The 27,391-nt window shown below is 45.0% G+C and overlaps 5 protein-coding genes across 6 annotated transcripts; 3 read left to right on the forward strand and 2 right to left on the reverse strand.

The window, feature by feature from the left end:
- The first annotated feature begins 543 nt into the window (after window positions 1-543).
- dennd6b (DENN/MADD domain containing 6B) lies at window positions 544-6,832 on the forward strand. Of its 2 annotated transcripts, XM_053415256.1 has the most exons (20): window positions 544-727; window positions 1,178-1,216; window positions 1,300-1,342; window positions 1,642-1,751; window positions 2,366-2,446; window positions 2,603-2,708; window positions 2,793-2,872; window positions 3,082-3,144; window positions 3,217-3,272; window positions 3,355-3,477; window positions 3,601-3,696; window positions 4,265-4,359; window positions 4,560-4,625; window positions 5,087-5,151; window positions 5,227-5,316; window positions 5,603-5,656; window positions 5,725-5,834; window positions 5,918-6,020; window positions 6,124-6,198; window positions 6,355-6,832. In XM_053415256.1, exons 1-20 carry the CDS (start codon window positions 599-601, stop codon window positions 6,484-6,486), a joined length of 1,716 nt encoding a protein of 571 aa, XP_053271231.1. In that variant the 5' UTR covers window positions 544-598; the 3' UTR covers window positions 6,487-6,832. The 2 variants fall into 2 exon arrangements, with proteins under 2 accessions (XP_053271231.1, XP_053271232.1); XM_053415257.1 differs by lacking the exon at window positions 1,178-1,216.
- On the reverse strand, window positions 6,829-10,864 carry gcc1 (GRIP and coiled-coil domain containing 1). Its single transcript, XM_053415255.1, has 4 exons — window positions 10,687-10,864; window positions 9,807-10,233; window positions 9,034-9,684; window positions 6,829-8,926 (listed from the first exon to the last, which is right to left on the reverse strand). The coding sequence occupies exons 2-4, from the start codon at window positions 10,164-10,166 to the stop codon at window positions 7,664-7,666; spliced, it is 2,274 nt and encodes a 757-aa protein (XP_053271230.1). The 5' UTR covers window positions 10,167-10,233; window positions 10,687-10,864; the 3' UTR covers window positions 6,829-7,663.
- A 361-nt stretch (window positions 10,865-11,225) lies between these two features.
- Window positions 11,226-14,463, forward strand: LOC128428715 (ADP-ribosylation factor 4). Its single transcript, XM_053414945.1, has 6 exons — window positions 11,226-11,388; window positions 11,645-11,725; window positions 12,566-12,675; window positions 12,963-13,034; window positions 13,200-13,325; window positions 13,683-14,463. The coding sequence occupies exons 1-6, from the start codon at window positions 11,322-11,324 to the stop codon at window positions 13,767-13,769; spliced, it is 543 nt and encodes a 180-aa protein (XP_053270920.1). The 5' UTR covers window positions 11,226-11,321; the 3' UTR covers window positions 13,770-14,463.
- Window positions 14,464-14,906: 443 nt separating this feature from the next.
- lta4h (leukotriene A4 hydrolase) lies at window positions 14,907-21,787 on the forward strand. The gene is made up of 19 exons (XM_053414940.1): window positions 14,907-15,122; window positions 17,179-17,309; window positions 17,395-17,515; window positions 17,881-17,949; window positions 18,051-18,155; window positions 18,244-18,296; window positions 18,381-18,453; window positions 18,540-18,680; window positions 18,763-18,786; window positions 18,879-18,949; window positions 19,036-19,147; window positions 19,229-19,373; window positions 19,452-19,555; window positions 20,651-20,721; window positions 20,799-20,853; window positions 20,926-21,015; window positions 21,150-21,232; window positions 21,310-21,414; window positions 21,509-21,787. Exons 1-19 carry the CDS (start codon window positions 14,973-14,975, stop codon window positions 21,645-21,647), a joined length of 1,842 nt encoding a protein of 613 aa, XP_053270915.1. The 5' UTR covers window positions 14,907-14,972; the 3' UTR covers window positions 21,648-21,787.
- Window positions 21,788-25,124: 3,337 nt separating this feature from the next.
- opn1sw1 (opsin 1 (cone pigments), short-wave-sensitive 1) lies at window positions 25,125-27,016 on the reverse strand. The gene is made up of 5 exons (XM_053414944.1): window positions 26,677-27,016; window positions 26,393-26,561; window positions 26,133-26,298; window positions 25,514-25,753; window positions 25,125-25,226 (listed from the first exon to the last, which is right to left on the reverse strand). Exons 1-5 carry the CDS (start codon window positions 27,014-27,016, stop codon window positions 25,125-25,127), a joined length of 1,017 nt encoding a protein of 338 aa, XP_053270919.1.
- Window positions 27,017-27,391: the final 375 nt, after the last annotated feature.

Raw genomic sequence — 27,391 nt, forward strand, 5'->3', positions numbered from 1 at the left:
TTTATATCAAAATAAATGATAATATTTAAAGAATGAAATCTTTTGAGGAAATTTGGAGAATAATATAGAGTAATATATTATTCTCCAATATATAGATATAGAAATAAAATATTCTCAAAATCTCCTCCAAAGACAGTATAAACATTAAATAATACACATATGAAATAACAGAACAGACAGATACTGTGACAGAGGTTATATAGCTTCACACAATCATACATAAATGATGTATCATATATATCAAAGCAAAAAGCTAATCAAACTATTTATACATATCATTTATCCCTCGTGTTTAAAAGAGAACTTCATGTTTTCTTTTTGTCCTTTTTCACAAATATGTACAAGTTTATTTTAAAAAATCTAAAAAGCATGCATTGCGTTAGTACCAGCATGCATTGCGTTATAACCAGCATGCATTGCGTTAGTACCAGCATGCAGCGTTGCACAGGGATCAAATCATAGATATATATATAGATCAAATGACCGGTGCAGATCACGTGGCTCTGTGTTGTTGTAGCTGCAGGGCCTGAGTTGTCCACCAGGGGACTGGCTGAGGACTGACGAGGAGCTCAGAGCTCGGACCGGGTCCTGATGGAAGATGAACCCGCCTCACAGAGCCGGTTCTCCGCGTCATGACGGCGGGAGGAGGCGCTGGTCCCAGTTCTCCTGTTGGCTGGAATGTGTGTGTGTCGTTACCTTCGACCTGGAGCTCGGACAGGCTGTGGAGGTTAGCTTAGCATCGTTGGCATAGCATCGTTAGCATCATGTAATTCATATGATTATAACTAATAATTACTAAAACACTAATGGTTCGATTTGTTTAATCAGATCTCATCTGTTTATGTGAAAATGAATCAAATTATATTAACAACAAATTATCATCACATTAAAATGTGAATACAAGTTTGTATTTAATAAAGAAACAAAGACTCAATTCAACAGTAACATACATCTAACATACATGTAATATACGTGTCTATATCAATATACATGGAACATACTTGTCTGTATGAAGATACATGTAACATGTAACATGTGACATGTTCCAGCTCAATGAAAATGAACTGAGCGGTTTGGTCTGTGGTTAAAACAGTAGAACATTGATGATGTCATCAGTGATGCAGTGTGATGTCATCACACTGAAACTGACGTCATGGTTTTGTTTGTGTTTTTTAAGCTGATGTTTCCTCCAGATGTGAAACTCACTGAGAAGGAGGTGAAGCCTTGTATCTTTCTTTCATCATCTGTGATCATCCCTCCATCCTGGTATTCATCCTGTCTCTTGTGATTTCTTGTCAGAAAACCAGTATCTGCTACTTGTCCTTCCCCGACTCGTACTCAGGTGAAACCTCACTAACTACTCACCACTCACCATCTTGTTTTATAATGATACACAGCGCATTGTGAGAAGTAGAGAGCTGAAGGTCACTGTACACAAACAGCCCGACCTCATGTCCTATAATGTAAATATGAACAGAGCATCACAAACACGTTTATTTCTACATTTAAAGATAAAGATGTGAAGAGAAAACATCTGAAAGTGTTTTTTTCAGTGTTTAGTTTCTCTCTATATAAGTTATTATTATAAGTAATGTTAGTAAATGATTTTAGACATAGTTCACATGAGCTTTTATTTCCCAGGATGCCTCGGGGACACTCAGTTCAGCTTCAGGCTGCGTCAGTCAGTGGGTCGGAGATCTTCACGGGTCAGAGACGACGTTTACAACCAAGACGCTCCTGTCACCCTGCAGGTAACTGACTGACTGACTGACTGACTGACTGACTGACTGACTGACTGAGTCACTGACTGACTGACTGACTGACTGAGTCACTGACTGACTGAGTGACTGAGTGACTGACTGACTGAGTGACTGACTGACTGAGTCACTGACTGACTGACTGACTGACTGACTGACTGAGTCACTGACTGACTGACTGAGTGACTGACTGAGTCACTGAGTCACTGACTGACTGACTGACTGACTGACTGACTGATTGACTGACTGAGTGACTGACTGACTGAGTCACTGACTGACTGACTGACTGACTGACTGACTGATTGACTGACTGACTGACTGACTGAGTCACTGACTGACTGACTGAGTCACTGAGTCACTGACTGACTGACTCACTGACTGACTGACTGAGTCACTGAGTCACTGACTGACTGACTGACTCACTGACTGACTGACTGAGTCACTGAGTCACTGACTGACTGACTGACTGACTGACTGACTGACTGACTGACTGAGTCACTGACTGACTGACTGACTGACTGACTCACTGACTGACTGACTGAGTCACTGACTGACTGACTGACTGACTGACTGACTGACTGACTAATCCATGTCTCTTGTTCATTCAGAGAGAGGCGTCTCATTTCTTTGGTCACGTCTACTTCCGGCAGGTGAAGGACGTTTCTGTGAAGAGAGGATACTTCCAGAAGGTGAGGATCAGTCTTCACCAGATGTTATATATTTATAGATATTAGCCAGTGACCAGGTGAAGGTTCCAATAACCCAGATCAGGCTTTTCACAATAGAAGCTTCTTCAGGTTCAGTTGTGTTGACAGCTCTGAACCAGGTGACCCTCTGTGTTCCAGTCCCTGGTGCTGGTGTCCAGGTTACCCTTCACTCAGCTGTTCCACTCGCTGCTGCAGGTCATCGCTCCCGAGTTCTTTGAGAAGCTGGAGCCGAGTCTCGAAGCAGGTGATGTCATCATTACATCATACCTGTAACCGTTTAGAGCAGAGCGCTGAAACGTCACCTGACCTCTTGGACTCGCCCTCACAGTTTGTAACGAGATCGACCAATGGCCTTCGCCCACACCTGGACTGACTCTCAACCTGCCTGTGATGGGCGGGGCCCTACAGGTTAGTCGAGGGGGCGTGGCCTTACATTTGACTAACAGTTAAACACAGAGTTATCTTTACTCGCCAGGGGAACAGCATGGTATTGTAGTTTGACTCCAGAGCGTGAGACTGACACCGGCCTCTAGGGGGCAGCATGACACCAGCTGATACTCAGACATGTCCAGGTCGTCATGTGACTCATGTTAGCGTGTTGCTGTGTGACTTTCCAGGTGAGGATTCCTTCGAAAACAGACAAGCCAGGTGGAAGTCCAGTCAGGCACATCCCGACAGAGGTCAGAGGTCAAACCGTTTGTCCTTCAATCTGTTTTGAATAAAGTTTCATCCTCATGTTTGTATTTCCTCAGAACGTCCTGCCGGCGCCGACCCTGCTGCCCAGCCTCCACGAGCCGGACCTGTTCAGGTCAGAGCTCAGTCCTCACGTCCTTCCTCCTCTGCAGAGTTTTCGTCTTGTGACTGTCATGTGACCTCTGACCTCTGAGCAGGAGCTTCCAGTCGCTGCTGGTCCACCTGCAGATGATCTGGGAGCTGACCTTACTGGGAGAGCCGCTGGTCGTCATGGCACCATCTCCCGACGTCTCCTCGGAGACCGTGCTGGCGCTCGTCAGGTCTCCGTCCAATCAGATCACTTCTGTCTCTTTGTGACATCACCGGTTTAACAGGCTGCTCGCAGCCAATCAGAGAGCAGTGTTTGTGTTGCTGCCGTGGTGACAGTGTGTGTGTCTCCTCAGCTCCATCAGTCCTTTGAAGTTCTGCTGCGACTTTCGACCTTACTTCACAATTCACGACAACGAGTTCAGAGAGTACACAACGAGGACGCAGGCGCCGTGAGTCACTGTGTGTGTGTGTGTGTGTGTGTGTGTGTGTGTGTGAGTGTGTGTGTGTGTGTGTGAGTGTGTGTGTGAGTGTGTGTGTGAGTGTGTGAGTGTGTGTGTGTGTGTGTGAGTGTGTGTGTGACCTGACCTGTGTGTGAGTGAGTGTGTGTTGTGTGTGTGTGTGACCTGACGTGTGTGAGTGAGTGAGTGAGTGAGTGAGTGAGTGTGTGTGTGTGTGTGTGTGTGTGTGTGTGTGTGTGTGTGTGTGTGTGTGTGTGTGTGTGTGAGAGAGTGTGAATGAGTGTGGGTGTGAGTGAGTGAGTGAGTGAATGAGTGTGTGTGTGTGTGTGACCTGACCCTTGTGTGTGTGTGTGTGTGTGTGTGTGTGTGTGTGACCTGACCCTTGTGTGTGTGTGTGTGTGTGTGTGTGTGTGTGTGTGAGAGTGTGAATGAGTGTGTGTGTGAGTGAGTGAGTGAGTGAGTGAGTGAGTGAGTGAATGAGTGTGTGTGTGTGTGTGACCTGACCCTTGTGTGTGTGTGTGTGTGTGTGTGTGTGTGTGTGTGTGTGTGTGTGTGTCAGACCTAACGTTCTTCTTGGAGTGACGAACCCGTTCTTCATCAAGACGTTTCAGTCGTGGCCTCACATCATCAGACTGGGAGACGTCATGACGACAGGTATTTATTCTCTTTTACTTCTTCCTCTTCATCATCACTTCTTCTTCATCATCATCACTTCCTCTTCATCATCACTTCCTCTTCATCATCACTTCTTCTTCATCATCACTTCTTCTTCTTCATCATCATCATCACTTCCTCTTCATCATCAATCCAGGATATGAACTGATTGTCAAAGTGAAACTTCTGATTTCTTCCAGGTGATTTACCCAAACAGGTGAAGGTGAAGAAACTCTCTAAGTTAAAGATCCTGGACACTAAACCAGGTCAGTGTGAGTGGACTTAGTGGACTAACCCTAACCCAGGTCAGTGTGAGTGGACTTGGTGGACTAACCCTAACCCAGGTCAGTGTGAGTGGACTTGGTGGACTAACCCTAACCCAGGTCAGTGTGAGTGGACTTAGTGGACTAACCCTAACCCAGGTCAGTGTGAGTGGACTTGGTGGACTAACCCTAACCCTGCAGAGGACTTTGTGAGGACCTGTGAGCCGGGAACCTGGTCCTCACCTTCTGACCCTAACCTGGGTTTGAGGGTTAAGACTAGATTTTAGGTTTGGAATTATGTTTAGGGTTAGAATCAGGGTTTGTCATTAAGCTGGGATGGTTAAGATTAAGTGAATGAATTATGTCATTGAGTGTCCTCACTACATAGATGTGTGTGCCTGTGTGTGTTCACAGTATTTGTGTGCGTGTGCGTGTTCACAGTATTTGTGTGTTTATGTGTGCAGGGATCTACACATCGTACAAGACATTTCTTCACAAAGACAAAATTCTGATTAAACGACTGTTGAAGGTAAAATGAACATGAGTCACATGACCTCATGAATCTCTGGACATGAATGTTCAACGTGTCCATCTGCGTGTTCAGGGGATTCAGAGGAAGAGGCCGTCAGAGGTGCAGAGCGCCATCTTGAGGAGACACCTGCTAGAGCTCACTCAGAGCTTCATCATCCCTCTGGTGAGAAATGCGATGAGATGGTTATTTACACAGCTTCTCTCTGATCAGACTTGATCAGCTGACAGGAACAACCTCAGGTTCTAAACCAACAACCTGTATCTTAGATCCCATTCCTACAAACTTCCTTTAAGAAATCTGCCCCTAATTGATAGTTCATTAACACAATCACTCTGTCATTATCATCAGGATGTACCACAGTCCTTTAAACTAGCTCTCATCAAATCATCCAATCACAGAGCAGGAACTCTGCTCCTGTTATCACATAACCCTGAGTTTTGTCTTTCAGGAGCGCTACATGGCGAGCCTGATGCCTCTGCAGAGATCGGTGACCCCCTGGAAGGTAAAGTGAAGTGGATCATATGTGATTAATCAGTCAGGATGTTGCTGATGTTTGTCGTGACGTTTCAGACGCCTCCTCTGATTCGACCGTTCAGTCAGGACGAGTTCATGTCGACTCTGGATCACACCGGACCTCAGCTGACCTCGCTGCTCAAAGGTGATTGGACAGGACTGTACAGGTGAGTCGCTCAGGTGTCGCTGGCTCGGCTTCCTGCTCCTGTGCTAGGCCGTGAAAACTGAAATCATCTTCTTGACTCAACAGGAAGTTCTTCAGGTCTCCGAACTTTGACGGTTGGTATCGCCAGCGCCACAAAGAGATGAGTCAGAAACTGGAGAGTCTCCACCTGGAGATCATCTGTGACGCTGTGAGTTATGACATCACACATTAGGTTTTGACATCACATGTTAGTTTATGACACCACACGTTGGTCAGCTGTTGAACTTCTGGACTCTGGCGTTGGTCTCCAGGACCTGATCGGTTGGACCAAAGACAAATCTGAGGTTGAGATCGTCGACCTGATTCTGAAGCTCAGGGAGAAACTGGTGAGTAAATCAGGGTCAATGCAAAACCAGAGGAGACCACATGAGACCACATGAGACCACATGAGACCACATGAGACCACATGAGACCAGATGACTTCTGATTTGGACTTGGTCAAAGTTGAGGTATTAGACAAGAAGTGTGTTTGTATTTTTCAGAATAAAGCTCAAAGGCAGCAGCTGCAGATGAAGGATGGAGTTTTTGAAAAACTGGACTCTTTTGTAAACTCGATCATCAGGACACTTCCTGAAGACCTGCACACAGTCCTGAGACCTCTTGAGACCATCTGAGACCTCTTGAGACCATCTGAGACCTCATGAGACCAAATGTTTAAACATCAGACCACCTCAGACCGCATTAGACATCAACGCACACTACACAGAGGACACACTACACAGAGGACACACTACACCGAGGACACACTACACAGAGGACACACTACACAGAGGACACACTACACAGAGGACACACTACACTGAGGACACACTACACAGAGGACACACTACACTGAGGACACACTACACAGAGGACACACTACTCTGAGGACACACTACACTGAAACAGTAAATGTTCTATATGTTCTCTGGTTGTGTTTCTGATGTTTCCACATTAAAAATGAATCAGAACATCTGTAAAGTTGTGATAAAAAGTTTATATTTAATGAGATTTTTCATGGTATGACAACTTTTTAGCTATTGGGACTTTTTGCACTAAATAAAACGTTATTCTGAGAAAGATTCAACAGTAAACATGTTGACTGTCCAACATGTGATAGGTTCATTTAAAACACTTTTATTTCAAACATGAGTTTATTTGTGAACCTCTTCCTGCTCCGTCGTTACCACCTTCATGTAACTTATTGAAACTGTTTTGATACAAATCAGATCACAAACTACATTACGTCAGTTCACGTGTGCTTTGACGACGACTTAATTTGAAATAGAACATGTTGACCTCATGTCATGTGAGTCACGTGACTCACATGACATGAGGTCAACATGTTCTATTTCTCCGGACTTCAGAAAACGGAAAAGGTAAAAGCTGATATCACATGATACACGTGTGTTGAGCTTCAGTCGAGATCACATGACACAACAGCTCCTGCTGTGTGTGGCTATTTAAATCTACACAAAATCACAATTGAAGAAAACAATTGAGTTTAAGAACAAAATAAAACAATTTGTGAAGGAGGAAAAATATTTTAATTTCACCAGAAGAATCAAAAATATACAAATCGATGATTTTAAGAACAGAGATATGTATCAGTGATGTCATCATGTTCTAATTCTCATGTGTTCAGTTCGACAGCAGAATTTAAAGCAAACTTTGAATCATCAAGGAAGAGAAAAATCTATGGCATCAAGCAAGGGTCAAAAAGATTCTGAATATAAACTGTTTGGAGTTTTCCCTTCATCACAGAGAAAAATGATTACAAGCAGATGATTGATGATTTCTTCTTCGGGGGTTTTACTTTCTGTTGTTGCTCCACCACGTGACCCCCTGCAGCCGGAGGACGTGCTGCTTCTCCTGCGGGCTGAAGTGCAGGATGGTCAAGATGGCGGTGAGTGTCTGATGCCTCCCGCTGGCATCCTGCAGCGTCAGGAACTTGTAGACGACGTTCTTCAGGTACTCCATGTTGGCGCCCTCTCTGCCCTGGTCACGGATCAGCTTGTCGACCTGTCCTCGCAGTTCCGTCACCTCCTCGTCGTGTCGTTCTCCATTAGCGATGAGCCTGGCCTGCAGCTGGTGGATGTCCTCCTCCAGCCGATGTCTTTGCCGGCGCAGGCCACCAACCTGCACATCTTTCCTGGCCAGCTGCTCAGCATAGAGCAGCAGCGTGGGCTCAGCTGGCGCAGCTCGCTGCAGGGCTTGGCCGATGATTTCCCCCTCGGACTCGGACTCGCGCCCCTCATCGTTGACCTCGGAGCTGTCACTGCTGCGGCCGAGTGCAGCAGCGGCCCTCAGCCTCTCGAGCTCCTGGTCCTTCTCGTCCAGCAGCTTCATGGTCCTCTCCCTCTGCTTGTGCAGCTCTGCCTCCAGTCGCAGCAGCTCATCCCGATGCACCACCACCGCCCGCTCCACTTCCTGTTTGTGGCTCTGCTGCAGTGATGCCGCCGCCTGCCTCTGCTCCGCCAGCTCGCGGCAGTGGTGGGCGTTGGCCTCGTCGCTCTGTATCCTCAGGTTGATGTACTTCTCCTTTAGCTCTGACAACTGGTCCCGGACATCCTCCAGCTCTTTGGCCTGGCTGCCATCTTTGGTGTTTTTGCTCTTCAGCACCACTTGTGCTCGCAGCTTGTAGCGCTCGAACTCGTCCTTCAGCTGCCGCAGCTCCAGCTGGTAAACAAGCATTGACGCTCTGTCGCTGCCAGGCTCTCCCTCGGTTTCTGTCAGGTCCAGGATGTTCTGGTTCTGGTTCCTCTGAGTCGCCAACAGCAGCAGCTTCTTCACCTTTTCCAGCTTCTCCTTCAGCGCATTGACGTCCAGCTGTGACTCGTCCACGCCGAGGTCAGAGGTCGACCTGCTCGAAGCGGCGATGGCCAGTGTTTTGTTCTCAGTGTCCAGCTGCAGGATCCGGTCTCGGAGTCTCTGAGCCGCCTGCTGGCCCTGCTGCCTCGCCTTTTCACAGGAGCCGAGCAGCTCAGAAAGCTCCGAGACGCGCTGCTCCAGACCTGCGACCCGGACCTCCGCAGCCTGAGCACGCTCACGAGCACGCTCCTCAGCCTCGCAAGCCTGGAATACAGAGACAGTGTTGAGACACTCTGATGAGACCAAAACCAATCTGCATGGTAGCTTCCTGGTCTCAGTCTGAATCGGGGTTTGGTTCAGGTCAGACTTACCTTCCTGGTCTCTATATGGATCTGCTTCTGGAAGTGTTTTTTCTGTTCCGTCAGGTCCTGCTGCAGATCGTCGACTCTCGGATCTGGTTTCTTCTGGTCTGCCTCTGCGACTTGAAGCCTCCTCTTCAGCTCATCTCTTTCCTCCCTGACCTGGTTCAGGTGAGCCTCGGACTCCGCCCCCCGGTCTACGGCCTGTGATGTCACGAGAAGGGCGGCGTTGGCGTCCTGTAGGTGGAGCTCTGCGTCCTGTCGAAGGTCTCGTTCCTGCTGCAGGATCCTCTGCAGCTCTCGCAGCTGCTGGACGTGGTCGCCGTGCTCCTGCTCCCGCTCGTGCTGCTGCGTGATGATGCGAGCTCGACTCTCGGCCAGCTGCTGGTGGAGAGCACGACGCTCCGCCTCCTGCTGTGAGGTCACAGCCACCAGCTGCTCCTGCAGCTCGTCCAGCTCCTGCTTCAGCTGACGTTTGTCGGCCTGGAAACTCGCCTCCATCCGAGACTTCTGCTGTGACACGGTGGCGAGGGCGCTGGTGAGCGTGCTCAGTTGGCTCTTCAGCTGGGCCAGGCGTCGCTCCGCCTCTACGCTCGGGGGGGGCGTGGTCTGTTGCAGAGCCTCTCCTGCTACATTGCTGGTATCAAGCTCTGCTCTCAGCGACTGTAAGAAGAAATGTGAAAGAGCTTATTGGTCACGTCTGCACCACTCCCGCATTATTCACACTTTAAGTTCAATCAAAAGTGGGAGCGTCTTTAGAAACTCTTTCAAACATTCACACGTACTGTTGAGTTGAGTTCTCCGCCCGTGTCCCCCTGCTCGTCTTCAGACTGGTCCCCTCTGATGTCAGTGGGTGTGTCCAAAGACACCGCTGTGTCCACGCTGTCCTCGCTGTGCAAGGAGCAGCCATCGTCAGCAGGGTCTGGGCGGACGAGGACCTGATTCTGCTCCGGGTCCTGGGTCACGCTCAGGACCTGCAGACTTGCCTCTAGAGCCTCCTTCTCCTTCAGCAGACTCTTGTAGGCCTGGACCACGTCCTTGAAGCGGCTCTGGTACTGGACCAGCTGCTTCTTCTGGGACTCGATGGCGTCCAGCAGCTCCTTCCTGCTAGGCCCGCCCCCGAAACTCATTCCAAACTTCTCCATGCTCAACTTCCGGGCCACCAGTCAGACCGGTTCCACCATCAGGAACACAACTGGTTCATGGTGAAAACTGAGAGCACAGTCCATCCCATAATATCGTCATTAAAACAACATGAACTGAAATCATTCAGTTGTTGATATTCACAATCATATATTTGTTTGGCAGCTTTAATAAAATATTAACTTTTCAATCAAATTTGAATAATCGATATAACATCAATATTTAATAAGTGGAGCTGGTGTTTTCCTCACTGGGTCGTGTCTGCAGGTTGGAAGCCTGAAAGTCAAAACTCAGGGAACATCAACAGAAACATCTGAAGTTTCAGATCTGATCAGTTGATAAAGAATCATTTACACAACTCGGCCGCAGACATTCTATTGATAGACTCCAGATGTTGATAACGTGAATCAGCTTCAGTTTCTGTTTGATTATGTTTTTATCAACATTCAGATTTAATTAATTTTTAATAATGAATTGAATGTTTCCTGCTCGTCATCAAATCAACAACGTTCCGGTTCTCACCTGAAGAAACGTTGCGTTAGAAAAACGAGTCAAAGAATCGTCTGTAAATAAAGAGACGAGCCGCCGCCATGTTGGACTGAACCGGATGTGCAGGAGCAGGAGGAGGAGGAGGGAACTCAAGGATGCGTTCAAAGGCATCAGGGATTTTAAAACCCAACCGTTTGATCTGAATTCATCTTGATACCCGCTACAGAAATAATAAAGTAAAGCAAACGAGTCTCAATATGATTACAATTAATTATGTTAGTGTTTTCACTGGCGGTTGATTTTTTTGGATTGATTTGTTTAACAACGAACTTTAAGGGAAAAATAAATATAACTTTTGTATATAATAAACCTGGGAAGTGGATTGAGTGAATGTCGTTGATTTGAATCGAAGTTTTCCTCTGTTTTTTAATGTACACATTTCCCAGTGACCGTGAACACATCTACACTATTTGTAAATCAATAAAGTTTTTTCAAAGCCGTGACGTCATTTCTTCCGCGTTGGTCTGGACGTGGCACCGAGGAGGAGCTGCGCGCGCCCCGGTTCTTCTCCGCCTGTCCCCGGTCTGCTCCCCGGCTTCTCAGCAGCTGTTCCCGGACTGACTGACCGGCCGACCTCCGCCCGCTGCTCCCCGGGACTCTCCAGTAAAATGGGCCTGACCATCTCGTCCCTGTTCGCCCGGTTCTTCGGGAAGAAGCAGATGAGGATCCTGATGGGTGAGAGAGGCTAAGCTAACTAGCTCTGGTGCTAACCGGCGGAAACCCGCTTCCATTAGTTTATGTTTTTATGACAAATGTGATTCTCGTCTTAAATTTGGTTTCCGGTTGTAAAGTCTTTAAAGAGTCTGAGCTGAACCACAGGGTTAAACAGAAGCTAGCTGTTAGCTTCAGAGGCTAACGGACTGTTTGATTTAATCACCCTCAGAGGATGGTGTGGGGCGGTGATTAAAATGTGATGTTTGTTTTGGTTCAGTTGGTTTAGACGCAGCTGGAAAAACCACGATTCTGTACAAACTGAAGCTCGGAGAGATCGTCACCACCATCCCAACCATCGGTAAGTTCAACAACCAGTAACCAGCTGGTCGCTCCTCTGAAAGAAACCAGCTGATCGACCACTGCTCCAAACAGGGCTGCTGATCAAACACATCAGTCATTGCGTAATTTGTTTGGACTGTAGATGATTGATTGATCTGGGATTAGTTCGTTTATATAAAACAGTATCTGTCAGGAGTGTGTGATATTTATCATCTACGATAATATCGTTATCGAGAAACGATGATCCGTGAGCCACACTCCGGCTCAGCATGTCACTGGTCCTCGGCTGGTCACATGGAGCCCTGCTGCTCTGGATGATGAAGACATTCACATCCTGGCTTTTCTGTCGAAACAGAGAATTGGAAAAAAACGATTTGACGGAGAGAAGCAGCTCCGTCAAATCTAAATTCTCCTGTGGAAACTTCTAGTGATCAAGTTTGTCCCGGATCAGATTCAACACTATGAGCTGTTGATTAAATAAAAGAATTATGAATCTTGTGAAGGATTCCAGAACCCGAAGGAAGTAACAGCCCAAACACAGTCTCTCTCTCTCTCTCTCTCTCTCTCTCTCTCACACAAACACAGTATGATCGGGCACATGTGTAAACTCAGTCTGGGTAAAAACAACAGCCTTTATAAATTGTAAATGTTTGAGGAGCTGGCGTCGTTTGAATCATAGAGAAGTAAATCAGTGACAGAGCAGCTAAGACTGTAAAAAACTCATTGAGGCTGAAACATGTGTGAAAAGGCCCAAATGAACACTGAGTGGACTCAGTGCAGCTCGGCTCCCTGGTTATACAAAGTTAAACATAGAACTAAGCAGAGCCTCAGACTAAAGCTCATCAAACGTCTGTTCCAGGTTTTAACGTGGAGACGGTCGAGTATAAGAACATCTGTTTCACGGTCTGGGACGTCGGTGGTCAGGACAAGATCCGACCCCTGTGGAGACACTACTTCCAGAACACACAGGTACCGAACCTGAATGTAACCAGAACTAACCTCTTTTCCCCCGAGGCAGTTGGTTCGGTCTGGAGCCGGAACCTGGTCTTGAACTTGTCTTGAGAAGTTTGTAGGGACCTGATGACGTCCGAACCAGCGCCAGGTTCCCCTTGGATTAAGAACCAGAACCCTCCTGACACCGTTTTCATAATTCAAGACTTTATTGTCATGTGCACAACAATTACATTAGTTACGACATGTTTACACGCCGATTGTAAAACTGATTGTGTGTGCCCTTTGACCTCTGACCTCTGCAGGGTCTGATTTTCGTGGTGGACAGTAACGACAGAGAGCGAGTACCAGAGTCGGCAGAGGAACTCAACAAGATGGTGAGAAAACATCTAGAGATTATTCATCTGTGTCCGATCAATATTTACTCTTCTGTTGATCAGGATTCAATTCATCACATCAGATTAACGTTTTCCTCTGCATGTAAAATGATCATCAGTCACATGATCCATGACCTCACCAGTCACATGACGCTCTCTCTTCAGATCCAGGAGGACGAGTTGAAGGACGCCGTTCTTCTTGTGTTTGCGAACAAACAGGATCTTCCAAATGCGATGAGTGTCACTGAACTGACCGACAAGCTGGGTCTGAACAACCTCCGCATCCGAACGGTAAGAAGCGATATCCAGTCAATGTTCCTGACCGAGGCTTTGTGTGAGCGTGTGTCAGCGTCTGCTTGATTTCTGACAGTGATTCATGATCTCATGACAAAGGATTCAACATGATGACATCACAATTACTTCATTTGTCAAAGAATACAACTTGTTTTTTAATTAAAGTTGAAAATATAAGATTCTGATAAAAAAGATTCAAGACAAATTTTGTTTTATCTTAAACAAGTTGTAATGATGTAACCAATTTTTTTTTTTAAATCTCCATATGTCTTTAACAGTTCCTTCCTTTCACAATAAGAGCCTGGTGTTAGTATGAGGTGTTTCTAACAGCTGTTTGGTCTGTTGTCTCGTCAGTGGCACATTCAGGCGACCTGCGCCACGCAAGGGACGGGTCTGTACGAGGGTCTGGACTGGTTGTCCAATGAGCTGTCAAAACGCTAAACCACCGCACGCGAAACAGGAAGTGACATGTACAAACGGAGGACGAGCGGTTCGCAGACTGTTTTTGTTTTTTAAATTATAAATGTGTCGTAAGAGGAAGTGATGTCATGGACTCTGGGCTCACCTTCATTTCCCATCATGCTCTACTCTTCTGTTCTTCCTGCAGATGTTTGTTCGATCTGTCTTTCTTTTAATCCGCATGTTTTAACTGAATCATGTGAGTGAAGGGATCGGGAGGGGCGGGGCTAACGACAGGTGACAGTTACCACTGTGGGCGGGGCTACCAGCAGCTGACGGTGACCTGTCATGTGATGACTCATTCCACAGAGCCGTCCCTGAACGCCTCGTCATTCCTAATTAATGTGAAGAAGAAATGGAGATAATGCAATAAAGTGTTTTTTCTTCACTTGTTACCAGATTTTTTTTTTCTCAATTAAGAAAATGTCATTGAATAATTTTTATCATTTATCAAAAATCTGTTTAAACAATCATTTTTAAAAATCTTTATTCAGAGAAGTATTTTTAAGGTTTGAATGGAATGAAGCTGATGTTCGTGTTGAAGTCTAATGACGTAAAATATATTTTAAGATTTATGAGTTTTTATGATTTGTTATAAAGTAACATTAAAGTTATAATAAAATAAAGTTATAATATTGTTTTTCAGATGTTTCTACAATAAAGAAAGTTAATCATTGATAGTGTGAAAACTATTTAATTAAAATGATTAGTCAGGAAACTTTGACATTGACACCAAACTTGCATTTTAACAAAGAAAATGTTTATCTGCGATTTTATTTCAGCATTGGTAGAGGTCGGTACAGGTCGGTACAGGTCGGTACTGGTCGGTACAGGTCAGTACTGGTCAGTACTGGTCGGTACACTAGAAGTAAAGCAACGTACGATGTGAAAAAACGAGTCAATGTTATGTTTTATGATTTCATCGCTTATGTTTTTATCAATTTATTTCAGCTTATTTTAAATAAAAAAATGATTCAATAACAGTTCATAAGATAAAAAAACAGCACATTACATTTAATGCTTTATCTGCGGGGTTTCAAAATAAAAGCATTTATTCTGCTGTGCCGATGATGTGGTAACTTTTATTGTGAACAGGCCGGTACCGGACGTGGCTGTATATTCCGGTATAGCTCCCGGTGTTGTCCTCGGTGTCTTCAGTGTCTCCACAGACGAACCAACGACATCATGTCCTCAGATCCGTCCTCCTTCTCTTGCTCGTCCCGGTGCGTCACCAGGCACCTGAACGTCACCTTCCACGTGGACTTCGACAGCCACGTGATCAGAGCTCAGGTGTCGCTCACCGTGGAGGTGCTGCAGGACCGAATGTCCGTACTGGTACGTCCCCGGAGCCCAGTGCTCCCAGTGCTCCCAGTGCACCCGGTGCTCCCGGTGCTCTGCCTGGTAGCATCATGCTAACGCTCCATTCACTCTGAACGGGCTTAGATTCAGTTTTACTTTACATTATTTATTATTTAAATTTACATAGGAAAACAAGAGTTACATTTAGTTACCATGTTTAAACGCTATTACACAGATATACATTTAACACAGTGAATGTTGACCTTAAGAAACTTAATCTCTAGATAACATTTTCCAATGAAATCGGATGTTTCTAGATATTAAATATGAAGTTTTACATGTAATTTAAATCCAGTTTAAATGACTAAATGGAATCGTTCAGTTCAAATAACTCGATCGTTGTATGTGAAAACGAAACGTATTCAAATCAAATGACTTATTGATGGATTCTTGATCGATCAGTGACTTTTCTCCAACTCATTCAAACAGAGTTCAGGAAACTTCAGGTTCTCTGTTGCATAATGTTTGGTGATGATTTATTAGTCTGATTAGGCATAAAAAAGATTGATCTGAACAAAGTTAATGATTATTGATCTGATATTCAGACTTTGATCAAGAGGTTTTACTCCAGATCAGAGTCAAATAAATTTAATTCAATTCAATACCTTAACAATCTATGTTAATAAGTTATTCTGATCTTTTAGAGTTAATTATGTCAAAGTACGAGTTTGAGATTTTCTCACAGAATATCAATTATTAGTGAATATTTCATTGATATTCAAATATTTTTGGGCATGAAAATCTATCTAGATGTTTCTGAAGTTTAGTTTGAGGCAGATGAGACTTTAGACTTGTTATCGTGTTTGTGTGAAGACGAACTTTGAGCTGAGATGTGATGAGTCAGTACAGGTCAGTGAGTACAGGTCAGTACAGGTCAGTACAGGTCAGTGAGTACAGGTCAGTGAGTACAGGTCAGTACAGGTCAGTACAGGTCAGTGAGTACAGGTCAGTACAGGTCAGTGAGTACAGGTCAGTACAGGTCAGTACAGGTCAGTGAGTACAGGTCAGTACAGGTCAGTACAGGTCAGTACAGGTCAGTGAGTACAGGTCAGTACAGGTCAGTACAAGTCAGTGAGTACAGGTCAGTACAGGTCAGTACAGGTCAGTACAGGTCAGTGAGTACAGGTCAGTACAGGTCAGTACAAGTCAGTGAGTACAGGTCAGTACAGGTCAGTACAGGTCAGTGAGTACAGGTCAGTACAGGTCAGTGAGTACAGGTCAGTACAGGTCAGTACAGGTCAGTACAGGTCAGTACAGGTCAGTGAGTACAGGTCAGTGAGTACAGGTCAGTACAGGTCAGTGAGTACAGGTCAGTACAGGTCAGTACAAGTCAGTGAGTACAGGTCAGTACAGGTCAGTGAGTACAGGTCAGTACAGGTCAGTACAGGTCAGTACAGGTCAGTGAGTACAGGTCAGTACAGGTCAGTGAGTACAGGTCAGTGAGTACAGGTCAGTACAGGTCAGTACAGGTCAGTACAGGTCAGTGAGTACAGGTCAGTACAGGTCAGTACAGGTCAGTACAGGTCAGTACAGGTCAGTGAGTACAGGTCAGTACAGGTCAGTGAGTACAGGTCAGTGAGTACAGGTCAGTACAGGTCAGTACAGGTCAGTGAGTACAGGTCAGTACAGGTCAGTACAGGTCAGTGAGTACAGGTCAGTACAGGTCAGTACAGGTCAGTGAGTACAGGTCAGTACTGGTCGGTACGGGTCGGTAGAGGTTGGTAGAGGTCGTTACTGGTCGGTACAGGTCAGTACTGGTCGGTACAGGTCAGTACTGGTCGGTACAGGTCTGTACAGGTCAGTACAGGTCTGTACAGGTCAGTACTGGTCGTTACAGGTCAGTACTGGTCGGTACAGGTCAGTACTGGTCGGTACAGGTCAGTACTGGTCGGTACAGGTCAGTACTGGTCGTTACAGGTCAGTGCTGGTCGTTACAGGTCAGTACAGGTCAGTACAGGTCAGTACTGGTCAGTACTGGTCGGTACAGGTGCTTCTCAGCACATTAGTAATCGTTCTTGTTTTTCTGTCGCAGACTCTCGACACCAGGGACCTGAAGATCTTGTCTGTGTCGGCCAATGGACAAGCAGCTGCCTTCAGCCTGGGCCCCAGACACAGCTTCAAGGGGGCGCCGCTGGACATCACTCTGCCCTTTGACCTCTCAAGGTGACTTCACCTGTCGACCCGCTTCTTCTTCTCTGTCTGTGTAACATGTTGTGACTGTGCTGTGTTTTTGCTGTGGACCAATCAGAGGGCAGCATGTGATCGTGGAAGTGACCTATGAGACGTCTCCGTCTGCGGTGGCTCTGCAGTGGCTCGCCCCCGAACAGACCGCGGGGAAGAAGCACCCGTACCTGTTCAGTCAGTGTCAGGTGAACGCTCGCTTCCAATTGGTCACATACCGTCAGCTGAGAGATGTTTTAACAGATGTTGACACAGACGTCTGTTTGTGAGTTTCTTCATCTCAGTGTTTGTGTAACTGATGAAGACGATGACCACACGTCCTTCCTCTTTCTTTCTTCTTCTTCTTTTCTTCATATTCCTCTTTTCTTGCCCTCGTCCTTTTGTACCAAGTCTCTGCTGTGATGGGTTCATTGTCCTGCTTCACAAAATGATCTTTAACTATTAGTGAATTCACATTAAACTGTTATAATTGTTTATTCACTTAAACCTTTTTATTTTAAATAGACCTGATTCTTCCTCGTGAGCATCTGTTTCCCTCTGTGTTGTCTCACAGGCTCACCACTGCAGGAGTATAGTCCCATGTCAGGACAGTCCGTCGGTCAAACACACTTACTACGCACAGGTAACACACACCTGTCCAACCAGTGTCTTCCCACACAGGTGTGTCTCTGTCCACGTCAGGTGATCGTACCCATTTCTCAGGTGTGTCTCTGTCCTCGTTAGGTGTCTGTACCTAAGGACCTGGTTGCTGTGATGAGTGCATTGAGAGACGGACAGGAAGTCGATCCTCAAGACAACAATCGTATCATCTACAGGTTCAGACAGCCGGTCAGTTTCTCTTCTACAACCGGAAACGACTGACACTAAAAGTGGTATTAACGTTCAAAGTTGTTAATATTATAACATCCGTCCTCAGGTGGCCATGCCGTCCTACCTGATAGCGATTGTGGTTGGAGATCTAGAGAGCAGGTAATTTCTCGCTCACCTGTTCAATGATGTCATCATGTAGCCCTGAGCAGGTTAAAGAGTATCTTTGTTTTGATTGGTCAACAGAGTGATTGGTCCAAGGTCTAGAGTGTGGTCAGAGAAAGAGTTTGTTGATAAGGCAGCGTCTGAGTTTTCTGAGGTTAGTACACATAGAGTATACATGTTCCTGGTTAATGTACACGTGTTCCTGTGTGATTGACTTATTCATGTTCCTGTGCCCATCAGACAGAGACCATGTTGACCACTGCGGAGGACCTGGCAGGACCGTATGTGTGGGGTCAGTATGACATCCTGGTTCTTCCGCCATCTTTCCCGTACGGAGGAATGGAGAACCCGTGTCTGACCTTTGCCACTCCGACACTGCTGGTACATGCAGACACATAAACACGTCACATGACCCGTGTAATCGCTTCATGGGACCTCTGATAACATAATTGTCTCTTTACAGGCTGGAGATAAATCTCTGTCCAATGTGAGTAGAACCAGACACCTAACCCTAACCACCGATTCAGCGTCATGTGTGAGAATGTTAACGTGTTCATCACATGTTGTTCTTCACGTCAGGTGATCGCTCATGAGATCTCACACAGCTGGACCGGGAACCTGGTGACCAACAAGACCTGGGAGCACTTCTGGTAAACAAACATGCTACATGAGCTCGACTTGACATCCTAGGAAAACGCACAACACGGTGATGATGATGCTCTCGCCGTGTGTCCAGGTTGAACGAGGGTCACACGGTGTACCTGGAGAGGATGATTGGCAGGCGTATGAAGGGGGAACAGTTCCGACAGTTTAAGGCGATGGGCGGCTGGAAGGACCTGCAGGAATCTGTGAGACCATGAACTCTGTCGTCTGTTTCAAACCTGCACTCATGAAGTTCCATCTTCTCACCTGAACGTGTTGTTCCTCAGGTGAACACGTTTGGGGTCAACAACCCTCTCACTAACCTGGTTCCCAGTCTCCAGGACGTGGACCCTGACGATGCCTTCTCCTCTGTTCCTTATGAGAAAGGCTTCGCTCTGCTGTATTACCTGGAGGAGCTGATGGGAGGTCCAGGTAACACGTCTACATCACACACTCTTCAATCATTTATGTGATTACCATGTTTCTAATCCTGTCAAATGTGTTTTCCAGAGGTGTTCATGGGCTTTGTGAAGTCGTACATTCAGCTGTTCGCCTACAGCAGTGTGACGACAGACGAGTGGAAGGACTACCTGTTCAGATACTTTAAAGAAAAGGTGAGAACGAGCAGCTCAGGTGAACACACAGTGAAGTCCCCATGTGGAGTTTCAGAGAACCTACATTTCTTCAGTTCCCAGCAAGGCGTCCAACATGTGATAAAAAGTCATAGTGTAGCATGACGACCAACATGAGAGCACGTTGGCCATTATCGACAGCGAAGCTAGTTGATCCCTCTTTCTGGACAGATCCCAGGTGAAGCTACTAGTAAACAAGGAAGTTCAGTTCCACAGTCATACCTGTCCCAGCCAGCTGTTTGTCAACATGGGTCAGAGTTTGCACATTCTCCCTTTTCTTTAGTTTTTATAGATCCCAAGGTTTGCATGAGAAGTAGCACATGCTAACAACGGGCCCTGAAACATGCATACGCAACGTTTATTAGTGAGGCCCCAGGTCTCTAAGGGCCACACCCCTATCCCTTCAATAGGGCGTGAATCCTGGCCAGCCAGCATAAATGTATGTATATAAATGTAATTAATGTTTGTTATGTAATCTTATGTACTATTAGGTACTGTATGTGAGGTTTGGACCAGGGGAAGATTAGCTGATAGCTACTCGTCAGCTAATGAGCATTCTTTAAATAAATAACAGGCCAAGCTTGTTTTTCATGTGTGTCTAGTCTCCCTCGATCAGCCTCAGTGTCTCAAAGAGTTCCACCGTACATATGGAATATGAAATGAAGTGGAGACAGAGTCTTAACTCTCTGAGTTCTCTGACGCCGCTCGGAGAAGTGTTGATTAAACCATCAGCTGGTTCCATTCCTATATATATATATATATATATATATATATATACCTATAGGTAAATTGTAGGGGCGTGGACGGGCAAGCCGGTGTATCTTAAAGAAATATCCAGGAACCTTGACAGCACCTGGTGAACATGTTACCATATAGTTAGATAGTCTCTTCACCTCCAGAGCGATAGTCTCTTCACCTCCAGAGCGATAGTCTCTTCACCTCCAGAGCGATAGTCTCTTCACCTCCAGAGCGATAGTCTCTTCACCTCCAGAGCGATAGTCTCTTCACCTCCAGAGCGATGGTTGACACCGAGCGTTCTGCAGCAGTTTGAGAGACGTTCTTTGTTCTTGGTCTCAGGTTGACGTCCTGAACAAGGTGGACTGGAACGCATGGATGTTCACTCCAGGGATGCCTCCTGTCAAACCTCAGTAAGTTGATCCTGTCAGTCACTCATCAGGTCTCATTAAACCTGATCAGATTATTGATCAGTACTTCTGTGTTTCAGGTACGACACCACACTGGCTGACTCCTGCATTGCTCTGAGTCAGAGGTGGATCAAGGTGAGACCTGGACTTGATGAGGACTAGTTTTCTTTAAGAAGAGTTTTTAAATGCTCACGTGTCTCCCTATAGGCCATCGATCTGACCAGCTTCACAGAGAACGACCTGAAGACGATGTCGTCACATCAGCTGATCGAGTTCCTTTCTCTCCTGCTTCAGGAGGTAAATCTGTCAGTCCACTTCACTGCACTTTAATCCACTTCACTGCACTTTAATCCACTTCACTGCACTTTAATCCACTTCACTGCACTTTAATCCACTTCAGTCCCACTCAGTCCACCTGTGTGTCTCTGCAGGATCCTCTTCCTCTGACTCACCTGAAGAAGATGCAGGAGGTTTACGATCTGAACGTCGTTTTGAACGCAGAGATTCGCTTCAGGTGAGAACTCGAGACCAGAAAACCGCTGAGTCGCTTCAAACCGTCGCTTGTCCTGATTGGCTGCCGTGTCTCCGCAGGTGGCTGAGGTTGTGTGTTCGTTCTAAGTGGGAGGAGGCTGTTCCCTTGGCGCTGAAGATGGCGACAGAACAGGGAAGAATGAAGTTCACGAGACCGTTGTTCAGGTATGATTCAGTTGGAAGATTTTCTCACATGACAGATTGATCAAATTATTCATCATTAATTATAATGAATCAAATCAATATGTTTAACTTTCAGAGAAGTTTTTAACTTTGAAAAGTTCAGCGATGAAGCCGTCCGAGTGTTCCTCGCTCATCGAGGGGAGATGCACTCGGTCACCGCTGGACTCGTCGCCAAAGACCTGAATGTTGACGGCCTGAAATCCACCAGTCTGTGAAAACCACCAGGAAGCAGCAGCATTACTCAGTAACCAATCAGAGCTCTTCTTCTCACCAATCACGTTTTTTCTCTCAGATATAATTGATGATTTGTTTTTCCGATTTTCTAAAGAAATTAAATCTGTCTGTTGTGACCTCAGTTGTTTTTGTCTTGTGTTTCTTCACTGAGGTCAGTATTTCAGCAGGTTCTTCTTCCTCTTCCTCTTCTTCTTCTTCCTCTTTCTATCAACGTTCAGAAATCAAGTTTCATCACACAAGGAAGAAACTGTAAAGACAAATATTCTCAAGTTCGTCCAGTTTGTTTCATCTTTTATGAAACTTTTCAAAACTGATGTGAAAAAACGAATCTCCAAATGAAAACATGATATTTGTGTAAATATACATATGTAATTATACGTACGTAAATATACACATAGACAGATACATGTTTATATGTTAAATTGTATTTGTATACTGCCAAATCACCACATATTATCTCAAGGCTCTTTACATAGAAGTTAAGGACCTTAAAGATTACAGAGAATCAAACGGCTCAATAACGAGCAGCTCTGATGGCTGAAAGAGAAAGAAGTCTTCAACTAGAAGGGGGGGGGGGCAGCCGGGGGGGCCGCTCCGGATGAAAACCAAATTCAGTTCCTCCTCTTTCTTTTCAGAACCACGTGTCTCCTGAAAGACACAACATGTTAAAGGTTTGGAGATGTGGATGTGGATCATGTTAATCGGGGACATTAACCGCCGTGTCTCGACAGCTCTTTCTCCAAAAGCTCTTTTTTAAGGAACGGGTGCACATAAGAGATCGGGACTGCTCAGTGTCAAACCAGGTGTGAAAGAGCCCTGAACCTGATTCACTTTGTCTGCGCTGGTCCTTCGTGAAGCAGAGTCCAGACGGCCCTCCTCCACTGAGCAGTCCACAGCCGGACACAGTTGTTAGAGTGTGGAGGCCGAAGCCAGCAGCACTCACCACACTCCCAGCATGCACTCTGACAGGGAGAGAGAGATGGTGTCACGTGGTGTCTCCTGACACTAATGTTTATCTCGTTCACACGTTATAATATTGTGGTTACTTAATATACTTTTACAAAATGTCACCTGGGGGCGCTGTTTCTTCCACCTTGACACAATCCCGATGTTTTACCAGCTGTTCTTCCTGCATTACATAACCGTGAGATAACAACATAACTGTTTCTTTTATTCTGGACGTTTGTTGTCCTCTGATTTTTTATATACAACAGATTGCTCCTCGACTCTGCTGTCAGTCAAACTGTCCCTTTCATGTGCACACTCTCAGAACTTAATGAGTTAACTTAACGAGTTAAACTAGCATCATGTGACCACTGAGCCTGACTGAGATGTCAGGTTAAGTTCAGCTGGACAAAGAGATCCTGGATATGTTGAGACCAGGTCCAGGTTCAGCTGAGTCCCAGGTTCAGAAAAACGACACATCAACAACCCATCAACTCACAAAAACAACACACACAAAACAACACAGCAAAATTCTTAAGCTTAATTAACACTAGCTTTGATGGCGTGTCATCGGATGAAGCGGGGGGGGGGGGGGGGTCCTCGAGATACGTCAACAAACCCTAACCAGCCAGAGCCATCGGACTAACAGGCTGTCGATAAAAAACCGTTCACACACCAGACCAGCCCAGACCAGACCAGCCCAGACCAGACCAGACCAGACCAGCTCCGAGGACCGGAATCTGAATCCAAAACACAGTCTGACAACAAAACGTCTAAACCACAAGGAAAACCATTAGAACCAAGATAAGAACCAGCAGATTGTATTCACAGCAGGAGGCAGAACAGACCCAGATCTGAGCTCTGCCTTCAAACCTGGATCCAGATCGTATCACTTACCCGAGGTCAACCCTTAAAAATTCATCCAGGAGGAAATAATAAATATATATATTTTAAAATTACAATTTTTTTTCATTTTTAACAGCAAAATTTACTAAACGGATAATAACAGGGGAATTAAACAAAAAATAAATTATTCAGAATATTGTTGGACCCAACCTAATTTACTTTAATATTTTGAATAAATTCTTGTCATAATAAGTAATTCTTATACACATTACAAAGGTTTTTAACTCAAAGAAATCGTGTCCGATACTCCTAAAGATTGATGGGATTGTTTTATAAAACAAGTTTGTTAAATTACTCCCCTCTTATCTGCAAAACAAATCTAAAAACGATAAGAAATATATACCATCCTGAGGGATTTCCCTAATTTAAGATTTGTAGTAATAAATTTATTAATTGATTGATTGATTACGGATCTATGATTTTTTCAAACAAATTCAACCCCTACTAGCAACTTAATGTACTTGACAGATAAGGCTAACCCTTAGAGTAAAATTATTAACCAATTCGATTTACTCTAATATTTTGACTAGTTATTTGTCATAATTATTCAATTTAAAAAAAGATCCTTTTATAAGGAAAAATTCCACACTCAGCAAAAATGTCTGGTCCTGCTTATCCCTGGGCAGAACCAGTTTATGACTTCTAGGACTAGGGTACATGTGCTGAGCAGGGAGTAAGTCTTCTATGGAGAATAGCCTCAACCACAAAACGGTCCATTCTTGCAACTACATATGCTTAACCAGATCTTGCCCCTAAAATAAGGTTAGCTAACCTAGGTAGCCCTAACCCAGAACTTCAAGTATGTGAACTCCAGCTGCTCACGAACAACTGTTCCCCTCCAGGATCTCCCCTATGGCTGAGACTCAAAAATAAAGCAATAGCCCTAACCATAACCATAACCATAACCTTACTCCCAACCCTAACCAGTCAACCCTTAACCCTAACCATAACCCTAATAAAATCTTAAAAGAAGATTATATGCTAAAACTTAACTGGACACACCCTGGGGCTTGATCAACCCTGGCGGGGCTTTCCTCAAGTGAGGGGGTTTAGTGATGATGGCCAAAACCCTCAATGATCCTGGGCTCCACTACTGATGATGTGTCCTATAATATTAGAAACCTTAAAAGAGTCTATCAAGTAAAAAATGAATCTTACCGTACACTTTCTTTTAAATATATTTATCAAAAACTAAGAAATACATTTATACAGACCCAATCGGACTTAAAGCGGATATCTGAGAGTGGAGGGCTCTGATACTGTGCGTGGGCCAGTGCATTGTCTTTGGCTTCAGTCAAACAGAGAGTCAACGGATGCAGTGGGGGTTAGGGTTAGGGTTAGGGTTAGTTCCCCTATAACCAGTGTGGGTGAATCTTTCTGTCTTGTAGCCCCCCTTTCCCTACTTTCCATAAGGTCCACTTCGCTCAGTTGGGTTACACTGAGTCTTTGTGTCCCTCGACCATCTCCTTCAAGCTAAAGATATGGCTGCACCGAAAGAACATGACAAATGAACTCATTATATAACATTTTATTTTTATTTTATCTAAAAAAACCTCTACAGTTAAATGATCGTTTTCATCTGACATCACTTCAAATTTTTTCAAACATTAATTAACTGAGGAAACTTCAGACGCCTCAGTTTTTGAAGAAACTTCAGATGATTCGTCCATTTTCTTTCCAAACACAGTTTCCATGATACAGGCTTGAAACTGATGAATTAAGAAAAACAAAGATCAGTTACTTAATAAAAAGAGAGAAGGAGAAAAGAAACAACAAAAACATAACATACATTTCGGACATTTAAAATATAAAGGACATTAAAAGTTGTCCTCATTGGAGAACAATGACTGATGAATAAGTCATGATTTCACTTGGCCAAACAGAAGATGTCAGTTTTGAAACTCCTCACCTTTGTTTTTTACCTGTCTGACTTTACTTTTCTTTTTACATGTAGCCTTGACCTGTGTGTTAAGATGAAATTGAAGGTTTGATTCACCTGTTTGTTCATGAAGACGTAGATTAACGGGTTGTAGACGCAAGAGCTCTTGGAGAAAAGTGCCGGGATGGTGACGAGCCGGTAGTCTTTGTTTGTGTCAGAAGAGTGAGCGAAGTAAAGAGCAGCGAGAGCATATGGACCGTAACAGGTGAGGAAGGAACCGACCATCACGATAATCATCCTCGATACTTCCTTCTCTGCCTTCTGAGTCGACACTGACTCCGTCTGCTGAGCTGCGACCTGAACACCACAAAGAGCAAGTTGTTGGTTCAACCCCCTCGAGACCCCTCATCTCGTTTTCAAGGGGGAGTATTGACACTTATGTAACATGCATATACTTACAAATACACACACTTTTATGTATAAATAATGTTAAACTTATTTCACTGACATTAACTGAAGACATTCTATTTACATGGTAAACTTTTATCAGTTGAGGCTCTTATAATCTATACGTACAATCAATACTCAAATTCTATATTACTCCTACAATCACCTTTATCAATAGATAATAAATAAGTGTGCATCAACAACTGTGTTTTACTAAAATGTTAAATGTTCTATCTAGAGACGAGAATGTTTGACCATAAAGTTTGATTGACTGATTGATTGAACTCACAGCTCTCAGGGAGCGCAGCAACTGAGAGTAGGAGAAGATGATGATGCTGAGTGGAAGGATGAAGCACGTCACCATCAAGAAGTTTGTGTAGCTGCTGCAGTGAAACTCCTCGTTGTGCGTGTACCAATCAGGACCACACGAGCAGCCCAGACCTTCAGGGATGTACCTGAACACACACACACACACACACACACACGACCCGTTCAGGTGCTTCATGTTAAACACATCACTGTGAGATGAAACCTCACTCAGAGTTGTACCTGCTCCATCCAAAGAAAGGTGGGATGGCACAGCTGATCCCCATGAACCAGGTGAAGGCCACAGCACCTGCGGCCTGATTACTGCCGAACCTAAAGGCTCCGAATGGTTTACAGATGACCAGGTATCTCTCAAAAGAGAGAACGGCCAAAGACCACGACGTGACCAGACCTGAAGAGGAGTTCAGTCAAGACAGAAACATTAGGTTACCAGACTGAAGAGAACTTGTGTTTACCTGCTGCTGACAGGGAATCAAATACAACATCAAACTTCTGATTTGTTTTACCTGCTATCGAGCCCATGGCAGATTCCAGTGCACACAGTGTGGGACCCAGGAAGTAGTAACCCCTCATGGTGGAGACAAACACCTGGCTCACCGAGAACACCACAAAGATTAATCCTGCGAAGCAGATGTTGACGAGGATGTAATTGAGAGGGACTCGGAGCTTCTTGTACTTGAGTGTCACAAGAAGAACCACAAAGTTTAAAGGAGTGCCAGCAAACAGGACGCAGCCCATGAAGATCGTCTGCAGGTGAAAAGCCCATTGAGGGGCCAGGTAAAACTGGGGCCCATCGAACGGACTCACATTAGAAATGTTCTCATACAGGTGGAAGTGTTTCCCCATCGTGAACCTGAGTATTCTAACTCTCACAAGATTCCATCCTCTTTATAAACCCTCATAAACCAATTACTCCAAAGATTTAGCTGCAGGGTTTCTCCAAAGTCTTAGGATTAAGATTGTCACATCTCAACTTTGTCCGAAAAGGTTAATCTGATTAGGAGCTGAGCAGTCGCTGTCCACACAGGCAGAGATCAGCCAGAGTTTAGATGTAGTTCAAATAAAAACAGAATCTTTATGTAAAAAATGTTTTTAGGAAAACCTGTGTCCAAAGAATAATGGCTTCAAGAATCCATATCTAGATAAAAAGGATGGATGATGGATGATGGATGATGGATGATGGTTGGATGATGATGGATGATGAATTGCATTACATTAAAT

This window comes from Pleuronectes platessa, chromosome 22 (assembly GCF_947347685.1).
Source record: "Pleuronectes platessa chromosome 22, fPlePla1.1, whole genome shotgun sequence".
In the NCBI taxonomy this organism is placed as follows: Eukaryota; Metazoa; Chordata; class Actinopteri; order Pleuronectiformes; family Pleuronectidae; genus Pleuronectes; species Pleuronectes platessa.

What these genes read in the sequence shown, in the direction of transcription:
- lta4h (XM_053414940.1), top strand. Translation starts at nt 14,973, where the DNA reads ATGTCCTCAGATCCGTCCTCCTTCTCTTGCTCGTCCCGGTGCGTCACC. An exon ending in CAGCGTCTGAGTTTTCTGAG is followed by an intron (nt 18,454 to 18,539) that starts GTTAGTACACAT and finishes TGTGCCCATCAG; the next exon opens with ACAGAGACCATGTTGACCAC. An exon ending in GAGATAAATCTCTGTCCAAT is followed by an intron (nt 18,787 to 18,878) that starts GTGAGTAGAACC and finishes TCTTCACGTCAG; the next exon opens with GTGATCGCTCATGAGATCTC.
- dennd6b (XM_053415256.1), top strand. Translation starts at nt 599, where the DNA reads ATGAACCCGCCTCACAGAGCCGGTTCTCCGCGTCATGACGGCGGGAGG. An exon ending in AGAGAGGATACTTCCAGAAG is followed by an intron (nt 2,447 to 2,602) that starts GTGAGGATCAGT and finishes TCTGTGTTCCAG; the next exon opens with TCCCTGGTGCTGGTGTCCAG. An exon ending in GATCGGTGACCCCCTGGAAG is followed by an intron (nt 5,657 to 5,724) that starts GTAAAGTGAAGT and finishes GTGACGTTTCAG; the next exon opens with ACGCCTCCTCTGATTCGACC.
- opn1sw1 (XM_053414944.1), bottom strand. Translation starts at nt 27,016, where the DNA reads ATGGGGAAACACTTCCACCTGTATGAGAACATTTCTAATGTGAGTCCG. An exon ending in CCTTTCTTTGGATGGAGCAG is followed by an intron (nt 26,299 to 26,392) that starts GTACAACTCTGA and finishes GTGTGTGTTCAG; the next exon opens with GTACATCCCTGAAGGTCTGG. An exon ending in ACGTCTTCATGAACAAACAG is followed by an intron (nt 25,227 to 25,513) that starts GTGAATCAAACC and finishes TTAATTCATCAG; the next exon opens with TTTCAAGCCTGTATCATGGA.
- LOC128428715 (XM_053414945.1), top strand. Translation starts at nt 11,322, where the DNA reads ATGGGCCTGACCATCTCGTCCCTGTTCGCCCGGTTCTTCGGGAAGAAG. An exon ending in ACTACTTCCAGAACACACAG is followed by an intron (nt 12,676 to 12,962) that starts GTACCGAACCTG and finishes TGACCTCTGCAG; the next exon opens with GGTCTGATTTTCGTGGTGGA. An exon ending in ACAACCTCCGCATCCGAACG is followed by an intron (nt 13,326 to 13,682) that starts GTAAGAAGCGAT and finishes TTGTCTCGTCAG; the next exon opens with TGGCACATTCAGGCGACCTG.
- gcc1 (XM_053415255.1), bottom strand. Translation starts at nt 10,166, where the DNA reads ATGGAGAAGTTTGGAATGAGTTTCGGGGGCGGGCCTAGCAGGAAGGAG. An exon ending in GCGGAGAACTCAACTCAACA is followed by an intron (nt 9,685 to 9,806) that starts GTACGTGTGAAT and finishes TTCTTCTTACAG; the next exon opens with TCGCTGAGAGCAGAGCTTGA. An exon ending in TCCATATAGAGACCAGGAAG is followed by an intron (nt 8,927 to 9,033) that starts GTAAGTCTGACC and finishes TCTGTATTCCAG; the next exon opens with GCTTGCGAGGCTGAGGAGCG.